This window comes from Cololabis saira, chromosome 11 (genome assembly GCF_033807715.1).
Source record: "Cololabis saira isolate AMF1-May2022 chromosome 11, fColSai1.1, whole genome shotgun sequence".
Classification (NCBI taxonomy): Eukaryota; Metazoa; Chordata; class Actinopteri; order Beloniformes; family Belonidae; genus Cololabis; species Cololabis saira.
In genome coordinates, this window is record NC_084597.1 from 32,437,614 (window position 1) to 32,464,963 (window position 27,350).

The window sequence follows — 27,350 nt, forward strand, 5'->3', positions numbered from 1 at the left end:
AAGCAGTGACACAACAAGCAGACCTGGGATCAGAAAACAGACATGTTTATGATTCCTTCACAGAAACTAATCTGTCCTGGCTTCAGATAGGATATATGCACAAACTACTGCAGAGTTTTACATGTTTTCCCCTGAGGGGATTAGGAGTATATCCTTAATCAATCTGTTGAACCATGTAGTGTAGTTTCCAAATATAAACAGAAATGTATCACTTTCACTTCTAAGACTGCTCTGAAGTCTGACCCAGGTCTGGGATTAAAAGCTTTTGAGGGTGTGACAAGGTTTTGGGGTGCAACAGGTACCTCAGTGGTTACCTCGCTAGCCAGCAACAAATGGGCATACTGACCAACCAATAGGAGAGAAGCAACAGTAGACCAAGTCAACATATGATGTCATCATGAAATAACAATAACACAAGCAGCAATACAATAACAAAACCCAACAGAACAAAAATGTCTTTAAGTAAAATAGAGCCCAGTCTTGTAACATATAACGCTTTTAAATTTGCCTTCAAGTGTATCTTTTTGCTGTATATCAATACTAAAAGGAGTATAAGCTGCTGATGAGTCATTCCATTAAACGTTTACTCCAATATGTAAAAACTTTGTGTCAAATTGTTTTAGTTTAATAAGTGAAGACAGAAAGCCCCTATTCTCAGTACTTTCTATTTAACTTCCTGCTTCAGGCAGGGAGTTTCCACTGTGGTATTGTGCAGTGCTGTATTAGCTCATACCAACATGACGTCACTCAAACATACTGACATTATCAGCCACATGAGTGAAAATAATCCTGAATGTTTTATGAACTGTTAGGGTCTTTGAAAATCTCCCTCACTGAGATAGTTCTGGAAAAATTATCAATATTCTGATAACGTTTCTAGATCAGGTTTATTTATCCAGGGTGGCAAACAAACTGTGATTTATATTACAGTACTTAATTCATATGTCTGGTGATGAAAACAATTATATATTTATACAGACATTTTATACATTTTAAGATACTCATAAATGGTCTGCTTATTGATCCCCCCCAGGAAATACTTACACTGTTGTCCTCCATTTTCTCCCTCCTCTTCACCTTATGTGTTTCATAGTCTTCCATAAGTGTCTGCATGAAGTTTTTGGGTCGTGATCCTCCAGAGTCCTCACTGCCCGCATCAGACAGAGCTCCTTCAGAGGGCGAGGGGGAGACAGGCGGCGCGGGGCGCACTTTCTCGATCTTCCCTAAAAACCATAAACAAATACCTCAATTGTGTCACTGAAGCAGTTATTTTGACCCACTTTAGTGTTTCCCACTCAGTTAGATCATACTTATTTTGGTACATCTGTACCCTGGGACAGAATCGACTTAAGAAGTGACAGAAGGCCTTTATTTTTCCATTTCTTTTATTGATATTTTTGTTTGTGTGTTGCTGCTCCTTATTCATTATTGTCAAATAGTTAGCCACATTTGCAAGGTCAACTGGTTCCCTCTGAACTGGGAGAACAGGTTTTAAGATCAGCATGCAGATAGAGTCTCATTCTGTATGTAAAGCAGAGAGACAGAAAGTCTTGAACAGAAGGTAATTACTGCTGTTCAAGAGTTTTTGCTGAGTGCTTTAAAACAATGCTTATGGGTCTGAAAAGGTCTAAAAGTTATTATACCTTGTGGGTGACTGAGTGGGTTGTAGGGATGGGCGGTATGGACTAAAAAATGTATCACGATAAATTCTGGCATTTATCCCAATAACAATAAAAATGACGATAAAAAAATATATATATTCAACTCTTTTTAACTATAAATCTATCTCACTCTCAGATCCACCTTCCGCCATGTTTGTTACACACAAACGTCAACGGGAATTTATCCTTATTTCTTTCTTTCTTTCTTTCTTTCTTTCTTTCTTTCTTTCTTTCTTTCTTTCTTTCTTTCTTTCTTTCTTTCTTTCTTTCTTTCTTTCTTTCTTTCTTTCTTTCTTTCTTTCTTTCTTTCTTTCTTTCTTTCTTTCTTTCTTTCAGGCTCATTTCTTTCTTTCTTTCTTTGTTTCTTTCTTTCTTTCTTTCTTTCTTTCTTTCTTTCTTTCTGGCTCATTTCTTTCTTTCTTTCTTTCTTTCTTTCTTTCTTTCTTTCTTTCTTTCTTTCTTTCTTTCTTTCTTTCTTTCTGGCTCATTTCTTTCTTTCTTTCTTTCTTGCTCATTTCTTTCTTTCTTTCTTTCTTTCTTTCTTTCTTTCTTTCTTTCTTTCTTTCTTTCTTTCTTTCTTTCTTTCTTTCTTTCTTTCTTTCTTTCTTTCTTTCTTTCAGGCTCATTTCTTTCTTTCTTTCTTTCTTTCTTTCTGGCTCATTTCTTTCTTTCTTTCTTTCTTTCTTTCTTTCTTTCTTTCTTTCTTTCTTTCTTTCTTTCTTTCTTTCTTTCTTTCTTTCTTTCTGGCTCATTTCTTTCTTTCTTTCTTTCAGGCTCATTTCTTTCTTTCTTTCTTTCTGGCTCATTTCTTTCTTTCTTTCTTTCTTTCTTTCTTTCTTTCTTTCAGGCTCATTTCTTTCTTTCTTTCTTTCTTTCTTTCTGGCTCATTTCTTTCTTTCTTTCTTTCTTTCTTTCTTTCTTTCTTTCTTTCTCTCTTTCTTGCTCATTTCTTTCTTTCTTGCTCATTTCTTTCTTTCTTGCTCATTTCTTTCTTTCTTTCTTTCTTTCTTTCTTTCTTTCTTTCTTTCTTTCTTTCTTTCTTTCTTTCTTTCTTTCTTTCTTTCTTTCTTTCTTTCTTTCTTTCTTTCTTTCTTTCTTTCTTTCTTTCTTTCTTTCTTCTTACGGCTCATTTCCTTCCAGCCTTCTGCATGGATTTAACGCAGAACCATAAATCAGCTTTACACAAAATCATCATCAACAGGAATTTATCATTTTTACTGCGAGATGACAAATTCTTACCGTGGGAAATTTTTTTGACGGTTTATCGTGAACGGTAAAATATCGCCCATTCCTAGTGGGTTGCCAACTATATTTGACTGACCATTATTGTACTTGTATTACTACTGAGTGGGTAACCGACCGTGGTGGAGTTTTACACGTAGAAAGGCACACTTGTTCTGTTCAGACATGCACGTGAGATGGAGGAAACATGTATGCGTGTAAAGTGTCACAGCAAAGCTAACCTGGAGCTGTTTTTGCTGTCAACGTGAGTCTAGTTGGCAGGCTGTTGCTCTTCATCTTATCAGCCGGGGTGATGGTGGTCTGCCGGATTCCTGTCCTCACAGGACCTTGAGTGTTGCTGCTCTGGACAACGATAGAAGGCTTCACCTCTCTCAGCTTCTTCAGCTCTTCTTCTCTCTGCTGCGCCGCTCGGATCTCCTCCTCTATCATGGACAGAGTTCGCTGCTTCTTAGAGCGCAGGCGGAAAGGTCCACTACTCGCCTCGACCTCAGGGGCTCGCGTCGCTGCTGCAGTGCTACGCAGTTCTGCTGCCTCCGAGTATTTACTGAAGTAGCTGAACTCTGGTTTCTCCGGACTGGGAGGAGAAGGGGGACGGTAGGCCGGGGTTGGCCGAGTGACGGCAGCCTCTGCAGTAGTAGCTGGATTTGGAGACGGAGCTGAAGAGGCAAGTGCTCTTGTGTAAGAGGACTGTATTTTGATCCTGGGGCCGCCGTTTTTGGGCCGCTGCGGCGGGGACACAGGCTGAGAATGTGGAGGAGACGGTGCCTGGAGCTGGGGTGATCGGGCTGGACTGGAGGGCTCTCGCTGAGGCCTAGCCTGTACTGGTTCTGCTGGATCCTCTTGGGAAACTCTTACCAGTGACTGTGTGTCCGGCTGTGGGGATGGGTTGGATGGTGCAGGACTGGAAGACACAGGTGACTGGTAACTGAGAGCTCCGCCAGAAGACACAGGCGAGGAAGAAACGGGCATTGGGCTGATTGTAGAAGCAGAGGAAGGGGACACAGGGGCGCTCATCTGTGGAGAGTTAAAATCAGATGGTTGCCACTCTCCATCATTCTGAGCCACAAGGGCATTCTGGATGGCATTCTGAACAAGCACCCCAGCGTGATACTCCAGATCATCTTCTGCTGGACTGCCATTGGTCTGCCCGTAGACCGGGGTGGTGGGCTGGGGGGTGGGTGGTGAGACCGGGGTAAGTGGCAATGGGGTTGGGGGTAAGGAAGCCCCACTGTCTGAAATATTATCCAAGCTGAAGAGAGTAGTGTCCTGAGAGCGGACAGATAACTCATCTAACCCTGAGTCAGACTCCTCCCGGTGGATGAAAGATGAATGAAAGTGACCTTTTCCATCCTCATCATCTGGTAGGATTGTCATTACTGCTCGAGCACACGTGAACTCTCCCGCAGTTCCTTCATCAAACCAGCTCACGTGACTTTCTCCGGTCTCTGCAATAATGTCTCTGTTTCCTGGGCTGCCCCTCGTCACCGATTTTGAATAAGGCTTGGCAGAATATAACTGAAGAGCTACATCCTTTTTGGTAGCATCCCCCAGCAGAAACTGCTTCCTGGCAGAAGAGAAATCGATCTGCTCCTCCACAATATCCTCCTTCCTGGTAAACTCTGGATCAAAGGTTACCATGGTGGGAGGACCTGATATCTGGGACTGCACACAAAGATTAGAGCAAAGAAAACAAAGAAAGTTAGAAGGAAGGTGTAGTTTTGCTCTTTTAAAGAATATGCCCCAGTGCATCATAAAAACCCATGTTGTTTGAAATGAATGCCTCTGTTTTTGTGTAATACCTGTGTGTAGGTGTAGATAGGACTTGATTTCTGCTGTTTTCTTTCCTGGTATTTCTTGAGAGACTCCAGCTGCTCTGCTTCCAGCTGTTCTTCCAGAGGGACCTTCACAGAATGAAACAACCAAATACCAAATCAATCAATCAATCTGTCAGGAAGCCACCAGAGTTCAGTTACAAAAACAATGACAAAGAGCGGGGGTTTACCTCTACTGGAGGATTCCACCAGCGCTGCGCAATCCCAGGGTTCTTCTTAACCGCCTGGTCTTTGATCAGCTCCTGGCGCTCACGCTCCAATTCCTGAACCTGACAGGAAAAATGACAATATAAATATGCACAGAGTACATCCATAAAACCACCAGCAACAATATCATTTTCACATTTATTTACATTATTTATAGCAAGTGATCACATTTGATCTGCGTGTCTTTGCGGATCTTCCCTAATCTACATGGTCACTTTGGTAGCCTACATGCAGAGGTGGACAGAATACTCGACCCCAGTACTTGAGTAAGAGTACAAATACTACTGGTCAAAATTTACTCCGTTACAAGTAAAAGTAGCTCAGTCAAAATATTACTCGAGTAAGAGTAGAAAAGTACTTGCTTTTAAAGGTACTTAAGTATCCAAAAGTAAATGCTTTTAAATTTACTTTAAGTAAGAGTAAGAGTAAGAGTAAGAGTAAATTTCTTATTTTCCACATCAGTAAATTACTATATTTTTTCTAAATTAATTTAAGGATCTTTTCACTCTTGTTTCTGAGAATTCGATGTTGAGTTGTTGAAAGCAGAGAGGTAGTTCTGCTTCGGCAGACACAATAAACATTTGAAAATAAATGTCTGTGGTTTGTCTGTGCCCTCGTTTTTTACTCGGTCGAACTCAAACATTGAGTTAAGATACGGCCAAGGATTTAGTGAAAGTCCCTGCTCCGAGTCCGGCTCATTATCAGACTCAGACGACTCAGCGGATTGTCTTTCTTCTCCTGACGCAGGCGTAGCCATTGTTGCGGCTCTGTCTTGACTTGTTGCGGCTCTGTCTTGACAAACGCAGGCTACTTTGGCGGTATCGTTTGGAGGAGGCTTGACGTATTTCTGCTTTACGTACATCCCAGTGGAGAGCGTGCACTGTGATAGGTCTCCTCCTTTGACAAAAACAGCTTGTGTCCAATAGGATTTTAGGGAAGAAGAAAAAAGAGCAGACCTGAAAGTAACGAGTACTTTTCAGCCTTCCTAGAAACTTACTCGAGTAAAAGTAAAAATATTTGCCTTGGAAATGTATTCAAGTAAGTACCAAAGAAATCTAATACTCAAGTAAAGTACAAATCCTCTGGATATGTACTTAAATACAGTACTCAAGTAAATTTACTCCGTTACTGTCCACCACTGCCTACATGTATAAATGAACTTACATGAACTGATGTAAACAGGTCGAAATAGAGGGTGAAGAACTGGCTTTGACATCTTAACTCTAGTAAATGTAGTTGTTTTGCGTCACATTGCGAATGACGTAAAGGACTATTTCAAATTACACTTGGATCAGATTGAGACACATTGCTGTCACATCATGTCCTCATGTTGCTTAAGGTCATCATCTGGTTTTGGTTTCAAAATGTCTTTCTTTCAGGCTGGATTCTTTGTTTTATGGCAATTATTTTAGAAATTGTGGTTATATCCCTGTAGATTAAATAAATGACAGAATTGAACATTACATTTTACATAAACAGTATTTTTAATTCTACAACTCACTCTTAGACCAAGTCACTACACAATTTCTATGGGTTTTTATATATATTATAGTAGTAATAATGATACTAATTGTTGATAGTGATAGTAATTCTGATTTTCTTTCCATTGTTCAACTTTGTGGGTTATAAATAAGGCACAGCTACAATAAATAAGAAGTTTATCTTCATTTACATTGTGCATATGTTGTAAGATGATAGACTGTACTTGCACAGTAAAAAGCCTTTTCCAGAATAATAAAAAAAAAGACTACAAATGGCTGTGTCTCTGAATAGAGGATCTGCTATATCTGATACATTATCAAACAGACTTTTACCTCTTCTGCAGGTCGTCTCCTCGTCACCCTAACCTGTTGCTCCGCTCCAGGGGTGAACAGCTTTGCTGGGCGTTTGTCCTCCTGAAATGGTCGCAGCTCAAACTTTAGCCTGCTGCGCTCTGACTCCTCTTCATCCCTATGCCCGTTGGTTCGAGCAGCAGACTCCTCGTGGTGGACAAATGTACTTTGTCTTTGTCCCTCTACAATGATCACCTCATGATTGACGGGCGGGGAGGCGGACACAGAGACAGAAGGACAGGTCCCATCGATGCTGATTGCCCTGATGTGCGGTGATGGGGAGGCGTTTCCATTGGTGGGCGTCTCTGAGGCCGCGTCTAACACCTGGTCTAAGTAGCAGATCTCCTAGGAACAAGTGTTTACAGATACAAGTTACTGTATATCATTATACAGATGAAAAGCAAGGAGCATCATACTTTCAGGGTTTATACAGCAATCCTTATGTTAAATTTAATACCAATTTAATACCTTTTTCATTACCTTCAGATTTTTTTTTAAAACTGTCACAACATTAAGTGTTAATCACGGACCTTTTAACATTAATACAGATTTTGACCTATAGAACACTATACAGAACAGATTTATAGACTCATTGATGTTGACCAGATGTTTCACATTTATTTCACTTTGTGAATGACAATAAAATAGACTGCTTAAAATGTAAAAGGTAAAAAATAATACCAATTTTTAAAAAAAATAATACCTCTGACAGTGAATTTAACACTTTTAATGGCCTTAAATTTGGCTATTTTCATTTATCACCTTTTAATACTTTTTAAAACCCTGCGGAAATCCTGTACTTTACAAGCAGAATTGAGAAATCAAACATTTAGGGCCAAATCCACAAAAGGATTGCGCGGCTTTTGCGGCCGCTAAACCGGTGCAAATGAGACAAAAAGAGAGCGTCTAATTCACAAAGCACCCGCAAAGGGCGAATTGCTCCACAAACTGCGCTGCCAAGCAAATAGTGGCATTGTGCGCCTGTGCCATTTGCATGCATGCAAATTAGGTAATATTCATAAATTCGGCTCAAAATTGCCCCCTTTCTATGCAAATAAGCCTCATTGCAAAAAGCGCCTAATTCAGAAAGGCCAGCGCTATTTGCCACACGCAAAAATAGTGGAGCAAATACCGTCTTTCAAGCGTGTATTAACTGTGCGCAAAATCACTCTTCACTCCCCCTGCAGCTCTTTTTCTCTCTCTCTTCAATGTGATTCAAGCCTGTGTGATACTGAATGATATTAAGGGCGAAATCTACATTCAGACATGACTGTAGACAATCAGATCAAGTGGGGTTGTGGACTTATCGGATTTAAAAATAAAAGTAACAGGACGGAGTTCAGGATTCATCCATACATAATTGGGGCTGCTTTATTACAAACAATTCCACCATATAAACATATAAATCTAGAATGTGTGTGTTTAACAGCTGACCTGTAGGTGTGTGTAGCAAAACACAGAACATGAATTACCGTCAGATCCTGATCTGGGACCTCATCTATAAAGCTTGCTTGCGCACAAAAGGGGCCTGAAAGATGCGGCGACGCGCACTGTACGGTGCGCGTTGCTCTGCGTCGATTTAACGCGGAACCATAAATCAGCCTTGAACAGCACTGAGGGAGGAGGGAGGAGGGGGAGCGGGGCTCTTCGCACGTAAATCCACAAAGATCAGATTGCGCCCGCAAATAGCGCTGTGAATTGCGCTGCATTTGCGCCCGCAATTTGCCCCGCTTTAAGGTCCTATTCACAAAAGATTTTGCTCTAATGATATACCGGCGCAAACACGCCCATAAATCTCTGTACCTGAGTGCAATTTGCCCTTTTCTGAGTAGGTGAGCGGAGCTGTTTCCAGTGTTCTCCGTAATTCAGCACACAGATTGGTCCCTAATGAAAACTTCAGAGAGCACAATAGACTCAACTTTCACGTATTTGTACTTCTCTAGTATTTCGCATGTAGCTAGATAGATAGATAGAACTTTATTCATCCCCAAAGGGAAATTCAATCGTCCAGCAGCTCATCAAAACATAAACATAAAAATCAACCACATTTCCATTCAGACAATAAAAGCACATTCATAATATTAAAATAAACATATAAGGTTTAAAAAAAAGAGTGCACTGGCCACCATCGTGTGGTAGAACATAGCCACCATCTCCACACACACATAAAGACCTCAGTTGTATGACATAAGCTAATGAAATTTCAAATGTTAAGAGGCTGTGCGCATTTACGCACAAGGCACAGCACCAGTAACTTCATTAACACTGGATCGGGATCAGATCAGGATCTAATGGTAATTCATGTTCTTTTTGTTTTGCTACACACACCTACAGGTCAGCTGTTAAACACACACATTCTAGATTTATATGTTTATATGGTGGAATTGTTTGTAATAAAGCAGCCCCTTATGTATGGATGAATCCTGAACTCCGTCCTGTTACTTTTATTTTTAAATCCGATAAGTCCACAACCCCATGATCTGACTGTCTACAGTCATGTCTGAATGTAGATTTCACCCTTAATATCATTCAGTATCACACAGGCTTGAATGACATTGGAGAGAGAGAGAGAAACAGAGACAGACGGGGAGTGAGGAGTTTGCGCGCAGTTTAATACACGCTTCTGAAAGACGGTATTTGCTCCACTATTTTTGCGTGTGGCAAATAGCGCTGGCCTTTCTGAATTAGGCGCTTTTTGCAATGAGGCTTATTTGCATAGAAAGGGGGCGATTTTGCGCCGAATGTATGAATATTACCTAATTTGCATGCATGCAAATGGCACCGGCGCAGACTGCCACTATTTGCTTGGCAGCACAGTTTGTGGAGCAATTCGCCCTTTGCGGGTGCTTTAATTAGACGCTCTCTTTTTGTCTCATTTGCACCGGTTTAGCGGCCGCAAAAGCCGCGCAATCCTTTTGTCAGGATTTATCACATATCACAACATATATCAGACTTATAATAAAAATAGCGCTGATCGTGTCCCTCTGTGTTTGAAGCGTCAGTCAGGACTCTGCTGGTGCTGCTGCACCTGCGGTGACACGCCGGGAACCTCCTCCACTGCTTTAGGACAGAACAAATGAGGGGCTTCCTAGAGCGTTTAGGGGCTCCACGGAGCCCCTCATTTCTTCCCTAAAGGGACACAGATTTTTTTATATATATAATGAGTTTTACGCGCGTGAAACCTTTATGTGCGGGTGTAAGCCTAAATTATGGTTCCGCGTCACCAACGCAGAGCCTACGGCGTAGGGTACACGGCGACGCGCACCTACGCCGTAGGCTCTGCGTTGGTGACGCAGAACCATAAACCCGCCCTGAGCAGCTCTGAGGGGAGACGGGAGAGGAGGAGGGGGAGCGGGGGGTGAAGCGGGTCTGCCGGGCCCTTCTCACAGGGTGTGATTTGCAGTTAATGGCTGATCCTACCGTTAGTTTTTAAACTGTAAAAAGTGGGGAGGACAAAAACATGATTTTGAAAAGACGGGGGGACATGCCCCCCCCCTGTTGCGCCGGGGCACTCACGGCGTTCCGCGCAGCAACGGCGTTCTGCTACTCACTCGCTTTATTTTATATTATTTATTTTTCTACTTTTACTGTGACCACCAAATAATGTCGTTTTCCTGTCCTCCACCTCATCCTCAACATCTAGATCTCAGATCTCAGTGAAATTCAGTGGCACTGTGGCTCGACTTTATTTTTTATTTCTGCAGTTTTCATTATGGACCAATCTGTGTGCTGAAATATGGAGAACACTGGAAACAGCTCCGCTCACTCAGACAAGTGCAAATTGCACTCAGCCGCAAAACTTTATGGGCGTGTTTGCTCCGGTATATCATTAGAGCAAAATCTTTTGTGAATAGGACCTTAAAGCAGGGCAAATTGCGGGCGCTAAAGCAGCGCAATTCACAGCGCTATTTGCGGGCGCAATCTGTTCTTTGTGGATTTACCCCTTACTGTTTCAAAAAAACATTTAATTTAGAATTAATATTCCTCAAAAAAAATTCCAAACTTATTCAAATGCAGTCTTTCAATTTTAAATGTATTCAAATAAATCTATGACACTTTCAAATTTGTATAACCCACACAGGTCAAAGTCAGTTTTCGTTGTCCCTGTAGACTAGAGAAATAATCGTCATACCTGTACTACGTCACTGTCAGGAGTCTCTGTTTTCGCACCAGCATTTTGGGCGCAGTTGCTGGGGCTGCTAAGGCAACCATGTTGGATCTGCTGGCTCTCCAGTTCCATGTCTGCAGGTCTGTCAGTGATAAAGCTGACTGAATCCTGAAAGCTCACGCTCTTCTGGGCTCGTTCTCTTGGTGTAGTTTCACTGACATCCTCGGCTGCCCACCATGGCTTCTGTGTCAACAAACAGACAGCTTGTGTTTCAGAGACTCAGATTGTAAGTGCAAAAACAACAATTTAGGTTCAAATTGAGCAACATTTAATTACCAGATTAACTTCAGACTTATTTTCCTACCCTCTCTCAAACACACACACACCCTGAGTGACTACAGACTGTCAGTCTGTCAGTCTGCAGCAGTGTGCACTGCCTGATTTTCACCACCAGAGGGCACTAAATCCCATGATGCTGCTTTAACGTCTAAAAACTAACTTTGATAGTATTTATGTAACTTGGTTAAGTGACTTTCATTGTTGTGAGATATAAAAATAATTCATATTCAGAAACTGATCCCCACACATTTTTATTGATTTGACAACACACCACTATTGTGGGATATTTTTTGCATTTTTGGGTTTTTACAAAAAGTTAAGAAATGCAAGGAAGATTTTTGCAGCTGTGGGTGGCACTGCAAAAAAACTTGTATTCAGCTGCACTCTAAGCAACCATACACTGTTGATTTAATCTTTTTGTTGAGAAGAGAATATACTCAATTACACACATTCTCTTCCCGTCTCTCCTCAACTCTTCTTTACTTGGGGAAGCTCCACTGAACGGTTTTTGAGGAATTGTCTGGCTCAGGACCAGATTAGTTGTTATGAAAAGAATGAACGTGACTGCCAAACCCTACATTTCCCCTTCTGACTGGGTAACAGGGAACAGTTGGACTTGTTTAACTTCTGATCTACACAGGAAAATAAATGGCCAAAATGTGGTGAGATGTCTCTCTGAATGTATCTCAGGTGGAATCAAACCTTTAACATGATTAGTAAACAAACACATTCATGATATTAACAATTAGCCATACTTATAACTTGTATCTGGATAATACTGTCAATTCACAAAAATTGTCTTTCTGGTTAAAAAAAAAGTCCATTCCACACATAATGTCAGTGAGTGGATTCGTTTACACACTTCTTTATTTATGATCTGTATCGTTCTCTGCATGTTTTTCACTCACAAATACTCTACTGGCTTCTCTCTTTAGGGCCTTGTATCCATTATGTCTTTTCCTTCAGGATGCATGCATTTCCAAGAGGAGTTGACTCATGTCTTTGTATGTGTGGAGATTTAATAAAGGTTACTTCAGGAAAATGGTTCACTAGTCCAATTGAATCACACAATGCTATACAGTTTTTGCTCTTTAATGCTCATTGGGGCCATTACTCAACTTTAATTTTGTAATAATTATGGAAATTTCATTGGCCCTTTTCATGTCTTTCCTTCCTTTCGTTTCCTCTCTCCAGTCTCGGATTGTTCAGATGCAGAAAGTGCCCACGTGGGGATTTCTGCAGCATGCCTGTTAAAAATCCTTCTTGTCTCTTTGATAATGAAACAATATTCTCTACACTTTAGCGCCATCTCCTCCCTCCTTTGAGACAGAAATATGTTTTGAGGGCATTCTCGTGAGCCTGGCTCAGTCACATGCAAGTTCTTTATTTTGTGCTTTCTCCTGAGGTTAAATACGATATATACACATACAAAGCATGCTCGGATGAAAGACATTTGATGTACACTTGAAGTATCTTCTGTTACCACTCTAAAAGCTGTCTTTGACAACATTTCTTTAGTTGTTGTTCTGTCACAGGAAAACTTGGTCATAAACCATCGGACCAGACCACAGAAGTGATGAAATCTGTTACATGTGATCCGATAGAGAACATCAGTGTCTGTTGGGGTTGAACAAAAAACAGTGTATGAAATGATAAATCCTGTCAAAGCAATACCTGATCATTTGCGATTGTATTTGCTTAATTTTAGGACCTAACAAGGCTCAGATCATTTCTTTATTTTGAACTGTGCTCCTTTTATATTGTACTTAAATAAGCCAGTATTGAATGGCTTACTTGGCAACGCTGCTTTTTTCCATCCATTCTTTTACTCCTGCTTCCCAAACCATATTTTTGGCATTTCTCACACAACAGAAGTTAGCATTGAAATAACATAGCATAATGTATGGTCTTGACTGTGGTTTCAAATGTGTTTTCAATCAAGATTTATATATATTTTTTATGAATACATGAAAATAAAAGGAATATATAATGTTAGCATTTTACCATTTAGTGGCTCATACAATTGCCAAAAACTACGTTGTCTGTCATTAATGCCATCACAACCAGGAACTAAGCTTCCAACATCAGCTCAAAATTTGTTATTGAATTGAATTGAACTACAGTGTTTGCAAACATTTGTTTTCGAACGATAGGGTTAGGGAAACACCTGTGTCACTTAATTTTGATAACACTATGTAGGACACTGACATAATTACATTCATTGTTCATTCTATGTCTAGGGAAACACACAGTACTTGTGTGGTTAATACTGTGTAAGTTGGAACAATTGTTTTGCATAGGTGTAGTAAGCAACAATGGTTTTGCTTGAAATGCAGCTTTATTTTGCAAAAGCAGGGTATTTCTCTCCTACAATTGGTACATATCTGTAAAAATGATATTCAGGTCAAACCAATAACCTAGACCAGAGTGAAGTCTTTGTTTGACCACACAGTGAACCCTTCTTAAAGTAAATGCTGCATAAGTTTCTGCTTTCCCCCTCATCTCAAGTATCTTTTGTTTTCTTCTTCCTCTCCCACTGTCTCTCCTCAACAAGTCAAATGATTTTTCATCCGTTTAATTACATTAGTGACGATGTGAGACGCAGATGTCTGTTCTGTTCTCACACTTACACTGATGAGGTCTTTTGACTACTATTTGAATCGCTATCTACTCTGAAAATTCACGTGAGTTAATGCGTGGAAAAATTTGTGTGTGCTTGTGTAGGAGTCCATGTCCAGCGGACAGTGCACAGGGGGAGGATATCCTGTTACTGCCTCAGGAAAACAGTACTGAAGTACAGGAATGTCTCATATGCAACACTATTCTCCTTGACACACACGGAAAAGAGTGTGTATGTGACTGTAGCTGTGCACCAGTGCATGTGTGCCACAGTGTGTCCTTCCAAGTGTGTGCATTTGCACAGCAGGTGTGTATTCATGTAAACGTCTTTGACTCTGCCTGAGGTGAACTAACATTCCAGGCATAGCTAGCTGTCTTCAAGGCTCAGACTCTAATACTAGCAAAGAAGGACACTGTATAACCTGCTTGTCCTAAATGGACAATTAAGAGAGTGAGAGTGTGTGTGTGTGTGTGCGTGTGTGTGCGTGCGTGTGTGTGTAAGATAATTCTTGTGAAATGAAACCAAGTAACTTAAAGTGAAAGGAAATAAGAAGAAAGTTATCCTTTCAAATTCCACCTCAGGTCAGATAAGATGGGATAATTAATTATGTTGTGTATTAAAAGGGGTGGGAGAAGGGAATTCTGTGGAAATTCATACAGTTAGTTAATTTGAGTCAGCTAGTTATCACAGTGTCATTTAGCATTTCCATCCAACACATCTGGAGTCACTTAGGTGATGACTGTTATGCATGAAAATCACAGATTGAATTTGACTCAACACAGTGTCTAAACATATGAAACAAGCTGCATGCCTGAGATACTGGGGAGTAGGAAATGGGGGGTTGGGGTGGAGGTTGTACATGGATTCACACTCACCACAAAGAGAATTATCTGAATACTTCCTGACCCGAAAGAGAACCACAATATTTATGTCTCATAGGCTTTACACAGGCTAACTTTTAATATCACGTCACAGCCTCCTGACATAAATTGCAAATCGGAAGTGAAAGTCTAATGATGTACATCTTCAAACACATATGGATGTATGCACAATGCCTCACTGTAACCCATCATGTTAGTTGCTGTGTTTCTTGTCTAAGTACGATCCTGTGCAGTGACTGGAACCAGCTGCAGGTACAGCCTGCTGTTCTCATTTCCAAACAGCCTGGGTTGTGGATCTGGGCCAGGCAGTGCTGTCCGGTGCATATTCATGATTTCAGTCAGTCTGTCCTCATGAACGTTTAGAGATGCTGAATAAGAGTACTAGCTGACAAAAACTGGATAACTGGTTCTTGATGAAACAGATACAGGCGTGGGCTCAGAGAAGGAGCTAACAGAAGAGATGAACATCAGGCCAAAACAGAGGTCAGCTTGCCAAAGTGTGAAGTTTAACAGTATGTTGTAACATCTGGACAAAAAGCAGCAGTACATCAGCACTTAATCTAGAATAAATCAGTTTGAGTGTGTGTCATTGGTTTGGCTACTTTCCTCCTCTTTTCCATTACAGTATTCAGGTTCATATTTGGATTCTTGAGTTGATACTTAAATGGGTTTTAACTTGTACAAGACATATGCTGAGAAGCTGACACTGAAAATATTGCTCTGTCATTAGTTTTTTTGCTGTGCGTTTTATTAGTAGTAGAATTAGTAGAATATAGAAGAGGGTGAAAGATGTCCTACAACTTTTAAAAACAGATTTACTACTCACCTGCTGCCCCTCCAAGTACCAGTGGATTAATCTTTTTCAGTGAGTTTTGTACATCCATAGTGTAGTCGTGAAAAAAGAAATCCTATAACATTAGAATAATTTCTACAATCTGTGTCTTTATCTTCATATGCTTTACTAATCAGTCCTGTCTACTTCAGCCCAGCCCTGGTCCGTCCTGTTCCCAATAGTGGGAGTGCTGGACTTTTCCCCGGCCAAACCTTTTCCTCCTCTCCTTCTCCTCCTTTTCCTCCCCTCCCATCTCTTTCCTCTCCTCCACAAAGCCTCTCCTTTCTGAGTAACATTCCTACCGGCAGCATGGTGAGCTGTGATGTCATGGGCTAAGTGTGTGCATTTAGACGTGTGTGTTTCTCCAGATGCCCACATGCACAAAGACCCCTTCTGTGCAACTACACACACACACACACACACACACACACACACACACACACACACACACACACACACACACACACACACACACACACACACACACACACACACACACACACACACACACACACACACACACACACACACACACACACACACACAGGCCAAAACCATCCACCCTGTGCCTCCTTTCCTTCCTGTACTAGACTTAGTGATGAATACACGTGGCTTTGCCCTTAACCTGCAGCTTCAGACAGAACTGATGACATGGAGAGAAGAGGCAGGCAGAGAGACGATGATGACAAGATAATGACTGAACAAATGGGAGGGGGTGATAACATGATAATGGTATTTTCTTCTGTCGTCAGTATGAAACTGTTGACTCAGTCTTTGATGGGGGCTACAAAGATTTACTGGTTGCATTCACCTTTTAATAAAAAGTAATGAACAGAAGAAATTAAACCAGCTCCTTCATCCTGCCTTAAATCTTCTAAGCCTTAAAATATTTCATTACTGATGTATTCAGGGGAAAATCTAAATGCAATGGGCTTATCTCAGTGTTTATGATGCTTGTCCACCTTGACAGAAATCAAACCAAAATACAAGCATAAACTATTATCTATTGCTAACCTCTGTGCCAAGATGAAGAAATAAGTCCTGATGAATATCGACTCTTTACATGTAAGTGTGACTTTCAGACTATCTGTGTGTGTGTTGGTGTTGGGTTTGAGTGGGTACATGTTGGGTCATTGGATCAGGGTACTAGAAACCAGAGCTGACCTGAGTCATGGTTCACTTTCTCTGTTCACAAACACAACACTCACACCGATGCAGTGAAACTGGAAACACTTTCTTCAAATTTACTAGAGCCATTAGCTGTATTGTGCTTCACAGCTGCTAAATGCTGGAGGACAGTGCTACAAGAGAGGTACTTATAGCAAGAAAGTGGTTGATGGAAGTACTCACTATCACTTTTCTGAAAATTATATTGTATTTGCTTTGACAAGCGACTGGAATAATGTGAATCAGTTGCTGCAAATGTGAAAGGATTTGTGTCACAGTGGACAAAAAAGAAGAGTCAATACTCAAAACTCATTTGAATTGCAATTTTTTAAAACAATTTTCAAAAGTCAGCAGAAAAGCAAAGTAAAAGAAATTATGCATTCTACACACCATAAGCCCAATGTGTAGGACTTATATTCCATCAGGACAGGCCACACAAACAAGTGTCCCTAATAATAACAATAAGAATAATTAATGAACATGCTGTCATTATACTATATCTTGAAGGTTGTGGAATCTCCAGAAATCAGAATGTATATCCTTTGGACTGGACTATTGTCTCTGATGTGTGACATCTGCTCAGACTCCTACACATTATAAACTAATGTTTTAGACACAGCTGATGCACTTTCCATGAGTTTAAAAGTTACAAAGCCAAGGAAGAATGGTAACAGATTTGAAGTGACTGTGTAAGCACTGCTAATTGACAAGCAAGTGCCAAATTCTGGTTTCCTTCAAAGTTTGGCCCCATTTCTTTATTTTTATAAAGTAAACCATTTATACAACTGTCAAATATGTTCTGCTGTGTTTATTTTATAAAATGGATGATCAGCAAGTATTTTAAGTCTCTATGTAGTGTTGTTCATCAAGATTGGCATTAATCTTTCCAAAATATTTAGAAGAATTTGCTTCAAAATCCATAATCCAGATGGTTAATATAGGATCCCTGCATATTCTAGGTGTGAGGACCTTACAATATCTAAAATAACCACATAAATACTGGAATCAAGCGGCTCACACTAAACTCCCTACAACAAAGCACGTTTTCTGTTTTTCTGTTTTCCAGGCTAGAAATAACATAATGAAAAGTAATTGGTCACGGAAAATTGGGACAGTGATCCAATAATGGCATATGCACTGGATCAAGTCCAGGATGCGTTGTAACGCAGCAGTCCAAGGTGGTAATGTCACTGAAGATGATTTATTGAGGAATTAACTTATTACTGAAAGCAAAGTCCACTAATGGACAAATTGAAAGATAAAAAGACAAAGAGATCTACAGATGGAGGAAGACAGCAGGAGCAAATGTGATGTTTTGCTCATGTGTTTGACCCTATGTGGAATACTTGCATCTGGGTCAACTCTATTGAGTCAATAGAGAGCAGTGCCCAGAGCAGTCTCGTTATGGACGTTGATTACGATCAGAGAAGCAACTAATGACGTAAATAACCACTGCAGCATTTCAGAGAAGAGGTGAACGGTTTTTCTCAAACTCTCAGAAGAGAAGGTGTTTCCGCATGTAAAACTAGAGGCACTGCAAGGAAATGTACTTGTGAATCGGTTAATCGACCGATTGATTCTATAGTCTACAATTTGTGATTGTATTTGTATATTGTATGTGAGTTAATGACTAATCTGAAATATTGTAATCTTTTTAACACTGCACTATATTATTCATGTATTTTGTTCTGTATTTTATACAGACAGTTCATTGACTAGGCAATTACCAATTACTGCAAAACGCACAAGTTTTTTAGTCAAAAATATGTGATTTATTTAACTTGTGTGATGAACAAACTTTGCTGCTCATAAGACTATAAAAAAACAAACCAAAAAAGTTTTGTAGAGTTAAAACAGGATTGAACACATAATAACATATGAACTGCTATTGAAGGTACTTCTCAACCCCAATTTCTTGCTCTATATACACATACTGTTTGTACAGAGGAAATATGTTCTGTATAAAACAGGCAACTTAAACTGGGTATTTCACCAGAGTGCTTCACTAAGATATCAGTCCCAAACCTACATTGTCTCCAGCGCTTTAATTTTATCTCAATGAACCAATATTTTATCATTCATTTCATTTGAAATTTCCTATGTGATTATTCTGAATGCCCCCCTTAGCAAATTAAACTGCATTATTTGGGAATGCAATATTCCTCTAAAAACTAGTCCCCCATTACGGAAGCTTAAACATCATTAGTTGTCCGTTCTTTTTAAATACAGAAACATTATACAAGTGGACACTATTGTGATCTCGCTTCCATAGTTAATAGGCTTACCAACTACTGTATGTGTTTGCAATTCATCTCAGTCATGTATGAACATCCTTGATGTGCAGCTTGTGAGAAATAATAAGTGGAAGATGTGAGGTTGGATAAGATATTTCTATTATGACCATGGCACTTCAGTTTGAAATAGATCACCCAAACTGAAAAATTATTTTGGTTCATATTCAGGAGACATTAGACATTTCCAGAACAGGAAGAACGACTTTGTAAGGACGTCTGGACTGAAACAAAACCTGTCAATTATGTATTGTGCGCTCTAATTGACAGAGTATCTGTCTCGAGCAAATTAAAGTGGTTGCAAGCAGTGACTTTTTCCAGGCCATAAAATCCTACAAAAAAGCAGGCTTTTTACAGGGCTGCTGCCAGCCGCTGAGTCCAGCAGCACTTGCAGTTCATTGTAACTGCTTTTGTCCTCTAGTCCCAGTTACTTTAGAAACAATTTTTCAGGGGGATGAAGTTTACTCTCACAAAGTTGGTGCTGAGGACTTTTTAAAACGTCAGACTAAAAGATGCTACAAATAAAGGAAATAGCTAATTGGATAAAATCCTATCAAAACACACAGGTCGTCTAAACAGGAAACCAGGAAGCTGCATTCACTTGAATCTGTGGAAACAGCCCTCAACACGGGAAATAAACTAAAATTTAGAGGCCACCTGCACAAAAACACACACAAACTGATAAAAGATGCTGGGGAAATCAACACTTGTCAACATTTGGCAAAACAACTGATTTGAAAGACAACAACTTAACTCTGACAACTGATTGCCTTATTACCGCCTTGAAACAACATCTATAAACCCAACATCTTTGGGGAGGTAAATAGTGAACTTTAAAACAACTGCACAATAATAATATTCTCTTTATTATCCAGAACCTGTACATATCTCCAGCTATAACACACATACACCCAAATCACAGTGACAGCATACTGCAGCACTTCATAGAATAATAATAAAAGCAATTTTCACCTACCCATTCCCAAAGAGCTTGAAACAACAACCAGAATGAAATCATATCAAGATCCTTTTTGAGGTCTAAGAGTGTCTGGACATGTCTGGACTCAGCATACTATTTGTGTCCCTTGCAGAACGTCTCAACACAGCACTCACGCAAACCCCGACCCCCTCAGACCTCCTCATGGAGCAACAACAAAGGGCCCCACAGGAGCTTCAGTGAGATTCTCTCTCAGCAGAATACTAATGCTCCAGTGCACACACGCACCTCCCCACACAGACACACATGCCCAGAGATGAGGGCTCTTTTGGTCTGGAGTGAGTGGGACTAGTTGTGTGCAGAAGCTCTCTAAACACATGGCAGACAGAAAGATTAATACTCCCAACAGACTTACAAGACAGAATGTTAACACTGAACAGCCTCTTATTGTTATTTATGTCTTCAGGTTAAGACAATGACTGTATTGCTTTAGTGCAGATTGCTGTGTATAATAATAGTTCTGGACAATCTGCTCATTGAAGGTTGCACTGAGTGTGCATTATGTGACAGATAATGACTAGTTAGTCAGCCACCAGTGCAAAAAACTAAGTCTCCCAATGTAAACTACAGGCTATCCTGAGCACCAACAGCTACTATACAGCACTACTAATTTGTCTCAGCATCTTTTACAAAGCCATCCCACCGAAAGAGAGTTAATGTATGCTGCTTTCAAACTGCTTTCTTTGAAAAGTTTTTTTTTTTTTTTGCAAAAAGACCAAACCTACTTTCAATGATCACATTTGCTAATAGCTACACTTGCCTGACATCAAATAACATCCTAAAAAATCTCAAATGTCTTTTTATTTGAAGTATTAATGACATATTGGAATCAAAAACACTTCAAATTAAACATTAGAATTATTGTTTTTTTTAATAATTATTGTTCATATCATTATGAATACATTAGGTAAATATATGTATTTTTATTTAGTTTGTATGAAACATTTTGGGGGCTTTTTTGATTAAGGTGCTTCAAAGGTCTCAGAATACCTATCTGTTGCCATTATAGGTTAATACCTATCTATTGCATTAATCATACTATACATATTGTTTATTAAAAGCAATTTAATTACTAACAAATTAACTTACTGTAGGTACACTGTTATTTGGTCATTCAGTGTAATAATAATCATTGATTAGATTTATTTTTTGTGCTTTTCAAGGCATTCAAAGCACTCACAATGGGTCCATCATTGATTCAGGCAAGGAGGGTTAAGTGTCTTTCCCAAAGACAAATGACTGGGGGAGCATGATTCCTTGAATCATTGGACAACCTACTCTACCACCTGAGCCACTGCCTCCCCCTAAACTAAGCTGATTTGATTAGTGTTTCATCAACAAAATTGACCAGAGACTGCAAAACAGTAATGTAGTTACATACAGAAATGCAACTATTAAATTCAGTTAAATGTAGGTAACCTCAAGCTGCAGAATTCAACAAAGTACAACCACAATATAGACAAAATGCAAAATGTGTTAATTTCATGAATACAAATTTCATTCCAACTCAAAAATATCAAATGACACTGAAGAAATCAGTAAGAAAAAAATATTTGGTAATTTTGATTTTGAGAGTAACAACATGCCTCAAAAAGCTGGTAATGTTTAGCTCTGTGTAGCATCCTCTCTTCTAATAACAGTCTACATACATCTGAAGACTTAATGCTTTCTTAGATTAGAACCCGTTATTATCCCTGGATGAAGAACAGCCGGGTAAATGCAAGACGTGAAGCCAAGATGAAGGGAGGGAACAAGACTAGGAAGGTGTTATCGAGTGATATTACACAACATGGTGGCCCATTGTCTGTTTGTCTGGCCTTTCTGGCTTCACCAACATCAGAAGACCTGACTGATGCTGAAGGTAGAGTGGGTGGCAGATCCATGCTGAATAACAAAAGGATTTACATAGCGACTTCTCCTAATCGTGTTGCACAAATATGACCATCGGTCTCCCTCGGCCACTCTTGCTGTTGTGTTTGTTGACTGCAAATAACCTCTTCCTGAGGCTATTCAGTTTGTTAATGACCTAGGTTTCGTGTCTTATAGAGGTGTATCTCAAACGGTACCAAACATCATGGTTTGGTAGGTACCTCGGTTTTGAGGTTACAGTTCGGTTCATTTTCGGTACAGTAAGGGAAAAAAAACACAAAACATACAAATTGCTTTTCGTTCAATTTTCAACTTTTGCAAACAACGGTTTACACATTTTCTTATAAAACTGAAAAATTAAATTTAAAAAAAGGAATAAAAAATAGAATACTGCTTAAATCTCTTACCAAGTCCTCCAATAAATAACATATTCTTAAATTAAACAAAATATAAAACATGTTATGAACAACTTAGTATGGTCTCAGATTCGCCGCTATAAAAACACAGATGGCATTAGATCTGAATTACTGACAAAAGCCTGTTTAGATGCCAAAGGTAGCAGCGTTGACACGGTGCTGTTTTCTTTCCTTGCAGCAGCGATATTCACATTAGCACAGTGTCGTTTCAAATGTGTTATGAATGTAGGTGTTGCCAGAAACATGCCAGATTGCTGGTGAACAACGTCGGCACACTGCTCTTGTCTTATCTACTTGTCTTTATCCATTGTTGTCTTTCACCGGGAAACCGAAGTGTTCCCAAACAGGAGACTTTAAAGATGAGGGACGGTCTTCAAGCTCCAGCTTTTTGTTCACATCAGCCATGACCTCTATTAGCGGGAAAAAACTCACGTGGGAGTCTGTTGCTGACTACACTACAACTTCCAGTCTGCCACTTAAGATGTCCGTGTGGGAACTCGGATTTGAAATATGCTCTGCACACAGAACAAGGCTGTTAACTAGCTACTGTTAAAATTGTATTCAGATCGGTACACATCTGCACCGTACGGGCAGTCCTGTACTGAAACATGCATGTACCATTACACCCCTAGTGTCTTTCATTTTATTTTATTAGCCAGTTGTGGATTACTGTTATGTACTATGGAGCTTTATGACATCTAGTGGTCCAAAGATTTGGAGCTCCCAGACATCATCGTCTTGTCATCAACAAATCCCACCCACAAATCGCTACCCTAAGTCAGTTCTGTTTACAGTACATTAGTCCTGATCTGCAGTTAAGGCTACGAGGATCAGAGTTATTGGCGGGGCCAGCTCGACCCATCACGTCATGTCAGTTAATGCAAAAAGGGCAGGCAACTCGCTAGATTTGAGTGTTAAATGTGGGGTATCTGCCAATGTAAAAGGGGATTATGAGGACCGGCTGCTGGAGTTTTAGGAGGAGAATGTTGTTCCATTTCTATCGGATATTATAGTACTGGAGCTGCCCAAAGGTCCTGGGTCTTATTTATGATATTTTTCATTTTTTTATGGACAGAATGTTTTCAAATAGTAATAGATGTGGATTGCAGACCCCAGTTAGGCACCTTGAGTCGTCCACTACAAAGTCCTGATTTTATACTGGATGGAGTATGTGGTTTAGTAATTTACTGTTTAAAGCCAGTTATCTGGATAGGCCCATGTTTCTAACCTTGATATACTTTTCAGGATTGATTTTTCCTTTCCAGATGTGCAAGCTGCCTATTCCACAGGCACTAGTGCACCGTCCCATCAGAGATCCAGGTTTTTTAACTAAACATGAATAATAAATCAAATCGTCCCTCTTCTCTTTGGTCTGGAGGATATGGTGTCTATGGTCTCCAAAGAGAATTTTGATTTGTGTGAAGGGCAGTTTTACAATTTACATTTGTCTGTTTAAAATGAAACTCAATTCAGGCAACAATCTTAAATACATTTCACATATGGTTTTGTTCTTGTCAAATATCTGTTGTGAAAATGTGGTATTATTAGATTTGAGTTGTAGAAACAATCCAGTCTCATGTTTAAACTACACTTCTGAACAGAATTAAAACAGTCCCTTATATATATATATATATATATATATATATATATATATATATATATATATATATGTATATATATATATATATATTTTCCCCACAGTTTACTTCGCCTATTACTGGAGGACTGATTGTCCACATCCACAATGGCATTTTCTTTCTGATCAAATTCCAAAACTCAAAATATAGGATTTCTTTTTTTTTTTTTTTTTTTTTTGTAAATTGCCTTTTCCTCCATTTGCTCAGCCTCCATTATCTCCCAGCTGAGTTCCTCCTGTTGTAAATCCAGCAGGGCTCAGATCGCAATGTCAGCTATCATCCCCTTTGCTTCATAATGAATTATAACATTATGCACACCCATTACTAATTTGTGATTAGTCATTGGGTTACAAAACACATTGTTTTATTGCATAAAGACTCACTGTTCCAAAAACATTCCTTCCTCAGCTCATCTATTGCTTTACTTCACTATCTTCAATTCTCTAGTTGTTATTGGAACTGAGCAAAGAAAACTGATACGACTTATCTTCTGTGGAATCAGCCAAAATCAGAAACAATAACTACAAACTGAGCAAGAAGGAGAAAAATTAAATAACAAATCATTAGTGAAGGATCAGGAGACACATGGATGACTGAGTCTGAGGGTTTTGAGGATGTGGTTCTACATATTTGTATCTAGAATGTGTGTGTGTGTGTGTGTGTGTGTGTGTGTGTGTGTGTGTGTGTGTGTGTGTGTGTGTGTGTGTGTGTGTGTGTGTGTGTGTGTGTGTGTGTGTGTGTGTGTGTGTGTGTGTGTGTGTGTTGTGCAAAGAAAAAGCCACGAAAGCATATAATTCTAATCCTATCCCAGCATGATACAACCTACTTTAGTTTTTTGTTCCACGGGACTCTTAGTGCAGAGACCACACAGTGAGGCTAACTAACAAACCAATGAGTTCAGTTTCACCATCCATTTTTGGAACAGCATAATATATGATTAGCATGTACAAATTTTGACAAAATTTGATATGCAGTACATGCACAATTGCTCTGGAGTACATATGAAAACAAATATGTCAAGATTTTGTACTACAACCAGAAAAATGAAACTGACCAGTCTACATTACATGCATTGCATTACTGTTCAAGCCACAGTTTGAACATATTGTTCGCTATGTTCACACCTACAGCACCAAAACTTAAAAACTTGTTATGGCTGCTTTCATGCTCAACATTATGTAACAAATCCAGGAAGGTTAGACTGAATGGAGGATAATGACAACAGCTCCAAAAAAAGGGAAGCACGCAAACGTAGGAAGTACTAAAAAAATAAAGTGAATATTCCGTCAGGCAATGAGGATATCCGAAGAAAGCTGGTGTCAGTATTCAAATTTAACAACTCAAATGAAACATCACAACAAATTTGTGATTGAGACCATACTATGCATCACCAGTGCATTCTTCTATCCATGGACTGATCAATCCTGTAACCACTGATCCCATTCCTGTGAGATTCCTTTCGTGTTGCAAAGTTATTGCTGCACCAGCCCAAGACAGCAAGAGAGCAAACCTGTTCCCACTGATAGCTTATAGCATTAACTAGCGTGGCCTTACCCTGAGAGGTGCAGTCTGCTCATCAGTGCTCTATTTCCGGAAACTAAGTATTAAGTACTAAGACAGACGAAAGAAGCTTCGTACAGGACAAAAAAAGCCTGAGACAACAAGCGTGTCTTATTTTGGCACCTAAACTGTTAAACTGAACTATACATTTTCTCATGAGCATGTTCAGTCTCTTCAACTGGATATTTTACTCATAAGTCTGATATTTATATTTGTATTTCACATGACATTTTCATCCACTTTATTGATGTGTTATTATTTTTCTCAGCCACTGTATGCAATGTTCTCTGTACTGCATTGCCTTTTTAATGTTTATGTACGTGTTTTGTTTGTTATAAACAGAGAATTTGTGCGAGCAGGCGATTTGTGCTTTACTTTGTATTCAGTGAATAGCCTGTGTTGCCCAGTACAACAATAGTCGGTGGATGTTCTAGACAATAGTGGGTACCGGAGGTTGTGTGTTGATGTGGCCATCACATAGCTGAATTGCATTGTTGTGTTTCCTGCATCCCTCAAATTCTCTTCCTCTATGGAACAAAAATGCAAACATAGTGGACAAAATACTTTTCTAAGATGGAATATGGGGAAAAATATCAGGTGTTTGATTGTAAAATGTCTGAATATAAAAAAAGAAGTGATCATTATAAATTATTATGGATTAGATGGTCATAGAACAATGTCATTATAAAGGTTGAACCTGAATTAAAAACTGTTCCTGGTGGGAAAACCTTTAGATGACCAGCATGCCAGGATATCTGCTTGTCTATACCCTGCTGGAGAAGCAATCAAGTTAATCAGAGCTTTGCAGGGAAGGTTAAGGTAATCCCTCAGGTGGGCTAAAAATGCATGAGAAAGCAATTCTGTAAATCAGAGTTTGAAGCAATTATGCCTCAAACTCTGATTTACAGGACTAACAATGAGAGAATGGCTTGTACTGGAGCTTCTGCGCTGACTGAAAATAAGTTTAAAATTACAGAGAATCTTGGTAGAGGGAGCCATGCCCAGTCAGTTAGGTAGGAGCACTGGGTGATAAAATGGGGGAAAAATTGGGATAAAAATATATTAAAAAAAAAAAAAATTACAAAGAATCTCTATTTATTAGTCTTATACGGATGCACCTGCTAAAGACTGATTCATAAAATATAAGTAAGCATGATCAGTCCAATTATCAGGCAGTGACAGGTAAAAAAAAAAAAAGATTACACACTATACTTATTTTCCTAAAACAAGAAAAGCATCTTTTCCCTGAAACAAAAAACAGTTTGTTCTTAAATTATACTTTTTAGGCACACTTGAAACATGATGTAATTTATTAAAACTTTCCTAAAACTTTTATTACTGCCTCCAAGGTAATTCTTTTTGATCCATTATCAAAGTTATGATGAAGAAACCAGAGAAGCACAGACACAACTGTGTCCTTTCATCACTTTTAGCTATCATCCACACCCACAGGCCGGGCAAAAATAGATGTAGTCACAGTCATTCACAGTCCAAAGAACTACTTCACTTTCCATCTATTTCAAACATGCAAAAACATGAAAGGGCTTTGTTTAAATGCTGGGAAATGTAACCATTTTTCAAGGTTCGGTCTAAGAGCTAGCCTGAGGGACATTCACATGACCCATTTTTATGACAAACACCAAAGCCACATGCTGTCTTTCTATTCATGTCATCCACTCATTGTCAGCTGATAGTATACATATTAAACTTGTGAAAAAGGAGAAGATATGTACCATAGCACAAGATGGAGAATCACTGTCTTCCTGCTGGACACCCAGTGGCGATCCGTGAACCAATCAGCCCTATTGCCCAGTTAATGTCAACATGGTTTTGTGGAGTGACGCAAAACAGGCTTCCTA

At 39.4% G+C, this 27,350-nt stretch overlaps 1 protein-coding gene across 7 annotated transcripts in view; it reads right to left on the bottom strand.

The window, feature by feature from the left end:
- The window catches only part of LOC133455376 (PALM2-AKAP2 fusion protein), a 113,830-nt gene that overhangs the window by 3,969 nt on the left and 82,511 nt on the right, over window positions 1-27,350 (bottom strand). For 5 of the 7 annotated variants that reach the window (XR_009783497.1, XM_061734370.1, XM_061734373.1 and 2 more), the window contains 7 exons: window positions 10,907-11,125; window positions 6,757-7,119; window positions 4,906-5,004; window positions 4,703-4,804; window positions 3,125-4,565; window positions 1,045-1,223; window positions 303-341 (listed from right to left, as the gene is read on the bottom strand). Coding sequence is in view for 6 of the 7 variants with exons in the window: in XM_061734370.1 (XP_061590354.1) it covers window positions 303-341; window positions 1,045-1,223; window positions 3,125-4,565; window positions 4,703-4,804; window positions 4,906-5,004; window positions 6,757-7,119; window positions 10,907-11,125 (2,442 nt within the window). In the remaining variant the exon portion in view is untranslated. The remainder of the gene's footprint in view (window positions 1-302; window positions 342-1,044; window positions 1,224-3,124; window positions 4,566-4,702; window positions 4,805-4,905; window positions 5,005-6,756; window positions 7,120-10,906; window positions 11,126-27,350) is intronic. The other 2 variants (XM_061734371.1, XM_061734372.1) reach the window with 2 other exon arrangements.